Below are 13,661 nucleotides of genomic sequence, written 5' to 3' on the forward strand. Positions count from 1 at the left end.
TTGTAGCTGAGGAAGATGGGAGATGGCAAGTTGTTGGATATTTCAAATGGTAGACTGTTTTTATATTTTTAAAAAAGCAGAATGGTGCATGTTAAAATGTTCTCACTAAGCTTTGCAAATCTACTCCCAGTTTCATATTAGATTTCATGTAGTTATCAAGAATATTGATATGGACAAAACACCAGAGCAATTATTATGATCTTTAGTGTCATTTTATGCATTTCCCCCAAAGCTTTCTGAGCTGTTTTGCGCAGTTTAACTGTTGCCCAGGCTTAAAGTAAATGAAATGATTGTAGGAAGAGTTATAGACAGGGGGATGGATGGATGGAGGATGGGATAGATGGATGGATGGATGGATGAACAGGCTGGCTGACTGACTGACTGACTGACTGACTGACTGACTTTACTGCAAATGCACTTCAGGAGTTTTTTTAAAAAAAGAAAAAAAAAGAACTGTTGGCTACAGTCTTGCTAGGGTGCTAAGATCACAAACTAGAAATAGAACTCTCCCCCTTTCCCAATTCATCTTAAATCATTGTTCTCCTTCATAAATGGAAACTCGTTTGAAATGGTCCTCACAGTACTCTACAATTTGTACAACCCTCCCTGCATGCCAAATCAAAGTAAGTTCTATTTGATTCAGTGTGGCTTTCTCCCAGATTTGTAGTTATAGCCTCGCAGCTGAGGAACTGTTGGTCCCCAAAACTTTAAGGGCTAATTTTTTTTTAATTAAGCCAGAGCTCAATGATGCACTACTTGGCTGTTTTCAAATGCATTTTGAACCAGCTAGTTTCCAAATACTTTTTTTTTTCAAAGTACCAGGCCCATTCCCCTTACAGATCATGGATAGTGATAGACCACACCCTCAAACCCACAGCATTCCTAGAGGCCCTGTTGATTATAAAATGTATTCCAGAGCCTCCCAACTCCATTAAAGAAACAATGGTTCTATCTAAGCCAAAATCATTCTATTTAAAGTTATTACTGGTCGCCATTTGGGGATGTCAGGTATGTTCTTGGTTCTCTTTCTCTTTCATATTTGATTGATAGCACATATACCCTGTTGACACTAGATGCAAGATAGGCACTTAGTCTGAAAGTATACCAGTGAACAATTGCTACATTAATCCATAAGTATTTATTCTGCAACTTTAGAAGAGTTTGTGGTTTGAAGGCAAAAACTAGAAACCTGTGGTGAATTATATTTTATGTTTCCATTTGGCTCAAAATAAGTTTTTTTTTTAAGCCTTTTAATGTGTTCATCCCACATTAAACATGAAACCTCAGTCTTTTTACTTGATTTAATGTTTGCAAACATTCTTTATAGTAAACTTCACTTCAAATATTGTTGGGAAGTGTTAGAGAAGCCATCTTTCAAATCAAGTATCTATTATGCAAGTACAGCAATCTAAATCTAAGACAATCCCAAACTGGGAAACAAAAGTATAAGACAAAGACAATTTTAATGCAAAATTATGATTTGTCTACTATGAAAAATCATAGTATTAGTAGGATAACAGAGATCTAACTAATCAATGCACCTCTCCATTTCCATTTAGCCTCTTCTAGCACAAATTTGGCTCCAGGCATCTACTAGAATTTCAATGAATGGATTGTGAAACTCTCAATTGCTATGTAACAATCAGTAAGGTTATGCTAAAGTCCTATTCAGAGATCAAGTTCATAGTCAGTTCAATAAACTTTTCAAACCAAAGGGAATTTCCTAATCAGATGCACAAATTCAAACAGAATCCCTGAATTGTATTGGAAGATTTTTTTTAAAAAAAAAGTATACAGGCAACCTAATCCATTCTATTCAATACTTTGGATCAAAGCTTCTATTGGTTAGCATTTTCAAATTGATTCAAATAATGTTATTAACCAACTGAATCAAATAGATATCCCTAATTTGTCAGAAGCAACCTGAACATTCTTCCTGGTGAGTGTTATGGGAAGCAGATAAACACTGAATCAGATAAATAACCAGCCAGCTTTGCATGGGATTTCTGAACTGTTCAGAGATCAAATGTTTGAATTTAAAGCATTTCACCTTCAGCTAGCAATAGCTTCAGATTCAACAACTAATCCCACCTTGTTTCCCAATTAAGAAATTGCAAATAGTACATATAAGAGAGGAGTAGCTTTGATAAAGCTTAGCTTCTGATTGTCTCAAAGATGCTTTTTTTTTCAAAAGGCAGAAGATAGACAGATAGACAGACAGACATATTTTTCCTTGAGGAAGAACACAAAAGAATACAATGCAATATCAGGGGGTTTCAATTCAATGTATAGAATGTGAAGGGTGTGTGTTTGTGTTTATTTTCATAGTCATAATATACACTGAAGATGGTATTTAATTTCGTTGTACGAAGTGCAATGACAATAAAGTAAACTAAACTAAAATTAAAACTAAAACACATTTCACTTCTCACCCAAGAAGCTTCATCAGTTCTGACTGGATATTAGTTAATTAGTCAACTAATCCTTCCATTCCCCTCCCTCCTTCCAGATAGAACTGATGAAGCTTCTTGGATGAGAAGTGAAATATCTTCTTCCTCAAGAAAAAAATAATGGTTGCCTTTTGAAAAAAGCACCTTTGAGGCAACCATGACCTGGATGACTGAGAATTTCAATAGACATTTAGTTTCTGATTGAGTGCTTAATTGAAATGTCATAAAAATATTCAAAGCATTGCTAATTTGGTCTCTAAAACATCAAAAACATCTGATGAAGTGAGCTGCAGATCATGAAAGTTTATGCTTTAAAATAAAGCCAGTTGGAAATTCTTCCAGATGTCTTCTGATTTTGTGCTACCAAAGACTAACACAGTTTTCCTCATACAATGAAATTATGAGTAACTTGCCTAGTAGAATTTTATTTGGGGGGAAAAAAAAAAGATTCCAGAAATTCATTGTGGAAAAAAGTAGGTGTGCTCCTTATGTTGATCTGTTGCCATACAACCTAAATTATTTACTGGTGCAATTCATAGAAACCATAAAGCTGGAGGGCTTTTTAAGATAGAAAACTTTTTAAGTTATCTGTTCCAATTTTTTGCCTCACAAAAGGAATTCCAGAGCTAAAGTATCTCTAAAGATATTTTCCTAAAGTATGACTATCCTGTCTCTATTTGAGGGTAGGTTTTTTTTTAGTATATAATTTTAATTGAACATTTTGGAGACAGATAAATATATAGATATAGATGATACAGATATAGATATACTGTAGATATTACTAAAGACAAAAAAGAAATGAAATTAAATTAAATTATATGGGATTTGCAAATAGGTTAAAATAATAATTTTCTAATATTACTAGAAGTGCTAGAGATGCTTGAAGATTTTCACTAAACCTAACATCTTTCTAATTTGTTTCACTGCTTACCCACTCTTTTAATCCAATGGTATCTATCATTTCTGTAACAAACTATTAAACATTTTTACTTTTTCATTGATTGCAAGATAATTCCAATCAATGGAAGATATTTAACAATAGATTCTTTGTACCATGTAGCTGCCTGATTTATTTTTAATTGATGGGAGTGAAGAACAATACAACACCTTGACTATTGTGAATCTAGAACTTCTGTATTCTATCTGTAGGTTATATCTGAGAATTGGTTATAGGAAATCACATACAAAGAGATCTGAGTTCAAATAGTCTTTGAAAATTCTCTACCATATTTCTGGACAAAAATAAATAAAGGAAGGAACACCTTTTCGAAACTTGTCCAAGGGGAGGAGAAGATTTCCAACAATTTCTCAGTGGTTAGATTCCTCCTCATTACCACTGCTGAAAAATTCCAGGGAATTATGGGAAGTGTGGAAATCAGGAAGACTGGAGATTATTATTATTATAGTGATACATCTGACATTCCCTCACATTTCTTGACCATCAATTAAATAAAAATGCTACTCCCATAAAAATTTCTGAAATTTTCTTCTTTGAAAGCATTTCAAAATTCTCTTTTATCAACACTGCTGCCTACCCATTCAAATAGAACTATTAATTCTCAGAAGAAATCAGTAATGACCACTCTTTAACAGGACTAAATCATTGTGTGAATCAGACCTTAAATTTAATCAAGCTGCCTTCTTTGTGAACTTAAAAAAATGAGTTATACGTTCTAGGCTATTGAAACTCTTGTTTTACTGACCTTCAAATTCTTTGCTACTTTTCTGCTTTCTGCATGACTACCATCAATGATAGTAGATCTAGTCCAAAGAATTGCATTTCTTCTCTAGTTCAGCACTTAGTAAATATAATTATTTACGATGACCTTTCCTTGGTTCACTCTGTCTTCTTCCATCCAACACACACACACACACACACACACACACACACACACACAAATATTTCAGTGACAATAATACAATTCGTTTTCCAAGCTGTTATGAGGAAAACTAAAGGTAAGGAAACAAAGGTTTGCAGATCTAAAGCTCAATAAATAGATAGTAATAAACAGAAATAACAGCAACCAATATACAAAGAAATCTTAAAGTATTTTTTTGAATTTTCAGCTATATGAAATAAATATTTTCTTTGTTTTCTTTCTTCAGCATTAATACATTCTGAGTCAAATCAATCATATTGCAGCAGAATTTTGAGGTTTCAAGAATCATAAAACAGTTATAAATTGTTGATTGAATTTGGAAATATACATTAGAATTCAATGTTTGATATCAGAAAGCATGAAGTTAAGCAGAGAGAGAAAGAGGAGAAAAATCTGAAACTGTGTCTTGGCACTGTTGCTCATCGTATCCTGTTAAAATAATGCATTTTTATTTTTGAAAATAACAATAGAAGAACTAAAAAGCTGAAAATATTCCTCAAGTACAGTAGTACCTCAACTGCTTTGAAATCATCTAATTTGGTACTCAACACATTTTGACATGAAAATTTTGTCCCAGTACTCAGTGTTTGTTTGGTACTCACACACAAGCTAGAACTTCACAACATTATTTGTTATGGGAAAAATTCATTTGGTACTCATCATTTTTTATACTCACATACCTCCAGGAACTAATTAACAATGAGTACCAAGGTACCACTGTATCAGTAGAATAGATATAGCGAAACAATATATTCAAGCTTTCTTTTGTTGAATAGTTCAGCATATTTTCCTATCAGTCTGGGCATGGACATATCCAGTAAAATGACAGGAAGAAAAAGAGATGATACAAACCTCCACCAAGTGTTCTTTAAAAAGATGCTACACAGACGTCGCTGTAAATGTGATTTTTCCTGACCTGATAGTTCAGTGGTTCAGATAACAAGTTGATTATGCACCAGTTATGTTCATTCTTTAGCTAATTCCAATCATACATCAAGTTTCCAGTATTTATTTTTTACCCTAAAGTTTAAAAAAAGATGACACTGAAGAATATCTATCCAGGATTTTATGATATACGGTCTCTTGCTTGAGCAGAATACCAGAGTACTTCTATGGATTCATACAGGGTTTCCTGCTTTAGCAGAGTGCTCGAAGAGCTGTAGAAAATCTTCACAGTCCCTTCCAACTCTGTTATTCTGTATTCTATTCTGCATAAGTCGAATCTTTCATAATGCAGAAACCTAGTTGACATAGAAGCCAGTGCATACATAACTACATGTGATGGTTTTTATTCTGCAAACAGTTAGACCTGCAGGAGGAAAATCATTTTAGTAAGGTCAGCAGGTGGTAAGGTTTCATTGCAGTATCACCTAGGCTGCTTAATTGAACAGCCCATAGTCCTTGGTCTGAATGCAAAAACTCTACATGAGTGACCAGTTCATATCTGCATGGAAGAGAAAGAGAAGGTATCATCTGAAATTTAGAGTAGGAATGACATGACATGTGTATCCAATTTTTGATATTAGCCAGTCACTTTCCAGTGCCCTTTTTCAGATTGTTCCTCAGGGGAATTTGGTCCTCAGAGTTACTTGCTTACTGTAGTTACTTTGGATCCAGGAAACTCCATTGGCACAAAGTTTCAGCTGGATCAGATAGTGATTAGTCCCTCCTGTGCTTTAGAGCTTAAAATACTTTGCAAGACAGACCACACAGTGTCAATTATATTTACCTAGAAGTAGCTCCTACCAAGCTCCATGGGACTTCCAGATAAATGTATTTAGGATTATAGCCTTGTGTTACTTTAATGACAGCTTGCTCCTAAAATGGTCAGTTTAATGCACACAAATAGACATGTAGTCTTAGCAGAGTCCTTTTAGACAGAGAATATGAACATATTTAATACTAGCCCAGGACTGTAAAATTATCACATCTAATTATAATCGCAGAACTGGGATAGAAAAATATACAGTAGGGTTTGGCTTGCTCACTCAATTTTAAAACAGTAAGTAAAGTCATAGGAAATGATAGAGTTAGAAATTTCTGCACAGAGCTAAATTTAGTTTTTGGCCTGGTGTTTTTGGAGGTCTGCCTGGTGACATTATGTCTGAATATCTGCCATTTTTTTTTCATGTGCTTAAACAGCAAAATATCTGCCAAAAACAATACCCAGGAAACATAGCGGAAGAAAATGTTGGCAATTAAATTTGTCTAGATTTTTAGTTTCATTGAGTATATAAGCCTTTATCATTTTCTACTACTTCTCATAAAGTGAAGCCTTATTTGAAGTAAGCTTCACTTTTGGCACAAATATGGCCCTACCAATGATGTTTTCTTGGCCATAGTATGGACATGATTTGTTAAAACTTATCTTCCATATTTTTTTTTTCCTTGTTGCAACTTCCATGCTAGTCTGCTTCCAAATTACAGGCACTATCTGAATATATCCAACTGAATAAACAAAGCAAATGAAATAAAATAACATCCTGAACTTGACATTGTATGAGATGAACTGACTGATTCTTTGAAAAAAATCTTGTTACAATTTAATAGACTTCAGGCTTCCAAACTGAATAGAAACCCAGTATAATAAGCAGCAACAAAAAGAAAACTAAAAACTATAAAGCACACAAAGAGTTCTTACGTTCCAAATACCCTCCAGAATAACCCAGTCTCCAAGAACTTTTGAAAGTTGATCAAGAGTTATCTATGTTCTATGTAGAACTTGGCAACTTTGGCTGGCTGAGGGAGTTGAAGTCCACAAGTCTTAGATGCCAAGTTAGGAGACCATGCTGTAAAGGAACACGACTTAACACAAAAAGAATGCCCGGAATTGGCCAGAAATTTTGGCAACGACCATGAATAAAGCTTCTTGAGATCACCATCATTTTTAACAGCTTGAAATCTCACTAAATTGTCATCTCTTATGTGAGTTCAGAGTTTTCAAATATCAAGAGATTACAATGTGTGTTAATCTTGTGAAATACTGGCATTTTGTTTTCATTTTATTTTTTTGGCTGATATAAAATGGACTTTCCATTGTATGTTTGTGTAATATGAGTAACATATACTGCAGAGGTGGTATTCAGCAGGTTCTGACCAGTTCTGGATAACCGGTAGCGGAAATGTTGAGTAGTTCAAAGAACCAGCAAATACCACCTCTGACTGGAGGTTTTATAGTATCCTTCCCCTGCCACTCCCAGCAAGCCATGCCTACAGAACTGGTAGCAAAAAAAAAAAAAAAAAATGAATCCCACCACGGACATGCTGAACATGTGTAAAGAGATATACATGGGCAAAATAAGAGTTGGGTTTGCAAAACAAAGAATTTGTCTTTCATGAAATTCTGATCATTGCGGGTTGAAGGAAGGAAGGAATCCACATATCTAGGACAGAGTACATTTGCTTTATGGGTAGTTCTTGACTTACGACATAGAGCTTGTACTTAACATAAACATAGAGCTTGTACTTCTGGGTGATCTGAAAGTTTGTGTTCAGGAATTGAATAAGTGTAGGAAGGCAGGAAATTCCATTTTTTGGGGAAAGGCTGTAATACTGAAAAGCAAATGATGCTATTCTCTTATTTAAAACAGATAACTCTGCAAGCATTTATGCAAAACGCACAAGCTTCAGCCGACAAGAGCAAAGTTCCTATGATCTGCCTATTGTGATAAGCGACGGTGGGAACCCTCCTCAAAGCAGCACCAACATACTTCGTATTCGAGTTTGCAGTTGTGATGGGAATGGTGTTGTGACCTCCTGCAACCTAGAAGCCTACATCCTCAATGCTGGATTAAGCACTGGAGCTTTAATAGCAATCCTTGCTTGCATTGTGATATTGTTAGGTAAGGGAATTTTAAGTTCTTCCTCCCCCTCCCAAACTTTATACCTCATCTATTCTCCCCTCTTTTGAGTATGATCCAAGAACAATAGCAATATTCTAAGACTTCTTTTTTCCCCCCCATTGGAGGAGCTAAGAGTCTTCCAAACTACATACAACATGGAGCAGGATCGTTATCATACACCAGAGATCTCCAAACTTGACATCTTTAAGACTTGTGGACTTCAACTCCCAGAATTCCCCAGCCATCCATGCCAGGTGGGGAATGCTGGGAGTTGAAGACTACAAGTCTTAAAGTTGCCAAGTTTAAAGGCTCTTGTCCTATACCAGGGGTGTCCAACCTTGGTAACGTTAAGCCTGGAGGACTTCAACTCCCAGAATTCCCCAGCCAGCTTTGCTGGCTGGGGAATTCTGGGAGTTGAAGTCCTCCAGGCTTAACGTTACCAAGGTTGGACACCCCTGTCCTATACCATTTCAAATGACATCCAGGTTCTCTCTCAATCCACACCTTCCTTTTGAAGAAAGAAGTTCTAAAATATAGGTTGTAATTTATTCCAGATTATAGCCCTGATATCTAATTTTCTACCAGTTAATTTAGGAAAAAGAAGAAACAGTGTGAGAATTACCCTATTTTTTTTTTCCTCCTGAAAGCCCTAAAATGGGTTTTCCTGTCTCAACTAAACAAGTAAATGTCAGATAATAAGACATGAACTGAGATTCTTTTTTGCTCTTGTTGAAGATGCTATGGATATCCTTTAACAATTTTGTGTAAGCTTTTCTTTTTCACCTGTGTCTTCAAAACCACTACTCTTTTTTGCCACTTTCATACAAAGGCCCATTGTATCTGAGATATCACACTACAGTATTCAGCAATTTAAGGTATTGCACTATTCTTTCCAATAACTCAAATCGAAACTCTATAGAGTTACAGTTCTTAGACTGGTTAAGGAAAGGAAAAATTGTTTGATTGGAACTGCATTTCCCCCCTCTTAAAATATACCTTTACACGTAAAGCTTGAGACATTGCCCTGTTTTCAAACGTTGCTGACTAAGATACAATAGATTTAGGGAGGATATTTTTTGCTCAAATATTACTTCTGTTGGGACTTAGAAATGCTTGTATTTCATGGGTTTGGAGCTTAAACTGCTTACATTTATATTGTATAATGTGTGATAGGACATCTAAGAAATAAAGCATACTTGAACAGTTCCTGTCCTGAAGATGGGGGGATGAAATATATAAATCAAAGCATTGTCATCCTGGTTTCAAATAGATTTTCTTATAGAGATCTACACGTCTCAGTTTATGGATTTTCCATCCCTGTGATGCCATCTTGAAAGGTTTATTGTTCCCTTTCTTGCATCAAGATTTACAACTCCCCAACCATCCACTGAGGTTGCGGAAGAAGGGATTTTGTGACGTACAACCTTTCATCTTATGATGAGCTTAGCCTTGCTACTAGCTAGATAGGTTTGCTCATTATACTAAGCCATGGTTTGTTCAAGGATGATTTATCATATAAAATGCAACTGGGTAGTTGTGAATGATCAAGCACATTGTGGCTTAGCATGATGTAGAAATCCAACCTGCAACAATATATGACTTTTCTCAGAGACAAACTGGGATTCATATATATAAAAATCTAGATACTATCAGGTTCACCGTTGGAGGAGTAAAGCTGGACCCTGACATTTACTACAGTTGGCCTTCCATTTTTCCTTCACCTCCAACATTTTCTGGTTAGATGGTTTGACTCAGGCTGGTTGACCAAGCAACCCTCCCCCCCTCCCCAATACTTTTGCTTCCCACAAGAATTGAGAGATGAAAAATCTATTACTTATGGATAAATTTTGGAATATACTGTAGTCTAAGCAGATTGATTCCAAGGATTCCTCTTTGGCAACGGAAGCACCATTTATTTATGCAACAAAGTGTGCTAGGGTCAGGAGTGGGATTCTACCGGTTCGCACCTATTCGCTAGAACTGGTTGTTAATATTCTAAGCAGTTCAGAGAACCGGTTGTTAGAAGAAATTACTGGCCTAATCCTATAAGGAAGGCAGGAAGGAAACATTCTGGTGTTGCTTACAGAGACTGCCTCTCCGTTAACCCTTATTACATTCTTGGCAGGCCTAGACTTCGTGTCTTAGGAACTTCTCTGGAGTTTATTTTTCCTCCTTTGCTGGTACTTTGCTTGTGTGGAATGACCATTCAAAGTTACAATGGCACTGAAAAAAGTGACTTATGACCATTTTTCACACTTACAACTGTTGCAGCATCCCCACAGTCACGAGAGGCCAGGCGAGGGAGATGCATGCCTCAGTATGAGTGATGTTGAGTTGGCCATGCCCAGCCAGTCACATGACCACCAAGCCATGCCCACCAACTAAGTCACACCCACAGAACCAGTTGTTAAAAAAAATTGAATCCCACCCCTTCCATAAACATAGCTTTCTGTGTTTTTCCCCCAATTTCATTTCATTACAGAACTTTCTTATTCAATTCAATATACTTTATATTCAGATATAGGATGTTTGCAAGAATCATTGCTGTTTTTTTTAAAAAAAAAATCTTCTCTTTCCTCAGTGATCGTTGTGCTCTTTGTAACCCTAAAACGACAAAAGAAAGAGCCTCTCATTGTTTTTGAAGAAGAAGATGTACGGGAGAACATCATCACTTACGATGATGAAGGTGGTGGGGAAGAAGACACCGAAGCTTTTGACATCGCTACTTTGCAAAATCCAGATGGTATCAACGGATTTATTCCTCGCAAAGACATCAAGCCAGAGTACCAGTATATGCCACGACCTGGGCTTCGGCCAGCTCCCAACAGCGTTGATGTGGATGATTTTATCAACACAAGAATACAAGAAGCAGATAATGACCCCACGGCTCCTCCTTATGATTCCATCCAGATCTATGGCTATGAAGGGAGAGGATCAATAGCCGGGTCGCTGAGCTCTTTAGAATCGGCAACCACGGATTCTGACCTAGATTATGACTATCTACAAAACTGGGGACCTCGTTTTAAGAAACTAGCAGATTTATACGGCTCCAAAGACACTTTTGAAGATGACTCTTAACGATAAAGTTCTCAATTTGGCCTTAAGAACTGTGTCTAATGTGCTAAAAAAATAATAATGAAAAAAAAAATATTCAGAGGAAATGTAAGCAGGTATTTTTTAAATAAAAAAAGTGAAGAAAAGTTCATATTCAGCATTTAGGTTTGACGGGGAGGGAGTCCTTTGATGGACAAAATGGACAGGAAATACTGTGAAGTTCCTTTTCATGGGGAAAAAAAAAGGCTAAGATGGGAGTTGGGTCTCAACTTTGCTAGAAGGGGGAAATGACCTCTAATAAAAATAATGATTAAAATATATTTAAGTGAAAGGAAATTCTAAATGCCATCTTAGAACCGAGGGACAGTCTTTTTATGTACTCTGAACAGTTAAATCTTTTATGTCAAAGAAGCTTCCACAAATTAGAAAAAAGTTAACAGTTCTAAGCTGTAATTTCGCCTTAAACTATGGACACTCCCTGCGTAGTGCATTTTTAAACTTGAAACATATAATATTCAGCCAGCTTAAACACATATGATATATGTACAGGACAATGTACAATTATAATGTCTCTTGAGCATCCAACTTGTTTCTGCTGACTCTTGTAAATCTTTTTGCTTATACTTTCATCTTAATCTAATACGTGCCAGATATAAAACTCTGTCTTGTTGCAGTGGGAGAAGCCCTATTTCTATGTCATTTTTAAATGTATCTATTTGTACAATTTTAAAGTTCTTATTTTTAGTATACATACAAATATCAGTATTCTGACATGTAAGAAATGTTACATCACACTTATATTTTATGAACATTGTATTGTTGCTTTAATATGTGCTTCAATATACGAAGCAGACTTTGAAATAAAAGATTCTTTTTTACTACTTGCCCTGCTTCTTAAAAGGAAAATGGAAAAGGGGAATATTTTTTAATTAAAAGAACGACAGTAATATTTTGAACTAACACATTTGTCCTTTAAAAACCCTATTTATTTCTGAGTTAAGTTTCTGTGGACTTATTTAATGTGTTAGGTAATAATGTCTTTAAGTAAGTTCTTGCATTTAAAGAAATAATGGTAACATCTATATTGAATTGGAAGCTAGTTGACACAGTACCCTACAGTACCCTAGATTTCTGGATCAAAAAAGTTTCTGCCCTTCCAGAAAACAATAAAACCAGTTTCCTTCATCTACATCTCAATTAGGAATAAGATTGAGATACTGGCAAAAAAATTATGATACAGAGAATTTCATTTCCAATAAGAGAACCAACTGATGAACCATTTTACTGTTGTTGATTACAGAAACCTTATTCATTAAATTAGGATTATTTTTTATTCTTCCTAAAGAATAAAGACCAGGAACTGTCAGAACTTCAAATCTGAATCAGAAGTAGCTTTTGGGAAGGAGCATTGTATCTTTGAATGCTTGCAAAATGATCAGTTGTAAGTTGGGAACAACTATATGTAAGAAGGCAGGTCTCTTATCAGGAGAGGATAAAAATGTAAATTCAATCAATGAATTGTCATTATTTTTGTTTTTCTAAAGGAATAAGAAAAACAGAAGTCTTTGGAGTTCCAGGGGGGAAAATACCTCATTAAAATGACTTGAGATATGTTATTTCAACCAGGAACCTCACTGAATATTATTAATAATGCTTAAAATTATAATTACTAATAATATTATTATATTATTAATATATTAATATTACTAGTATATTCTTCATGAATTTGTCTTTAAAAAATGTTTTAGTGGTCTTCTGTTCACATTTTCATAGTGAATTTCAAATAAGAATCATTCTAGTTTAAAGAAGGATTTCACTTTTGTCAAAGTGTAACACGCAGTTAAACATTTTGCATCATTTGAAGTTGAAATCTTTTGGAATTTGGCTTCCAATTACTCATTGTAATAAAAAGAAGCAGACATCAAGCAAGAAATGACATTATTTTCCAGCAATGGGAGATCACCAGAAAGAAAAATAAAAGATTCTTAAATTTCTTCCAGAATGTTGCATTGACCTAAAAGACATTCATTAGCACAATGCTTCTCCACCCTTCTCTATTCATGCCCCCTTTTCATGTGCTCAGCTCTTTTGTCACATCATATCACATAACTGGGCAGAAATGGAAGCAACATTCATAGGCTGCATTATTTATAGGGAGCTCTTTTTCACCACTTAAGATACATGCTGGCTACATCCAAGCGAAGATGTGCCAGCTCTAATGTGAAGGAGATCTCAAAACGTTACGGGAAACCAGACAGTTGACAACCAAATGAAGAGAACATGGGAGAAACACAAAAAAGCTAGGCCTGCTCCGATTACTAAGCAAAGGAATCAGGGACCTAAAGGCATTGCATACCAGCTACGAAGGAAAGAAATAAAATCTAAATTAGGGGAAAATTATGTCTGAGAAGCAGCAGAAACTATATTAAATATCA

At 35.4% G+C, this 13,661-nt stretch overlaps 1 protein-coding gene across 1 annotated transcript in view; it reads left to right on the forward strand.

Annotated features, from left to right (window-relative positions):
* Window positions 1-12,107, forward strand: part of CDH11 (cadherin 11) — a 121,979-nt gene extending 109,872 nt beyond the window's left edge. The window contains exons 12-13 of the mRNA XM_026672050.2: window positions 7,921-8,172; window positions 10,754-12,107. Coding sequence (XP_026527835.1) covers window positions 7,921-8,172; window positions 10,754-11,250 — 749 coding nt within the window. The 3' untranslated portion in view covers window positions 11,251-12,107. The remainder of the gene's footprint in view (window positions 1-7,920; window positions 8,173-10,753) is intronic.
* The last annotated feature ends 1,554 nt before the right edge of the window (window positions 12,108-13,661 follow it).

Source organism: Notechis scutatus, chromosome 9 (genome assembly GCF_049901735.1).
Source record: "Notechis scutatus isolate UNSWTSFEM ecotype Mainland chromosome 9, rNotScu1.2, whole genome shotgun sequence".
In the NCBI taxonomy this organism is placed as follows: Eukaryota; Metazoa; Chordata; class Lepidosauria; order Squamata; family Elapidae; genus Notechis; species Notechis scutatus.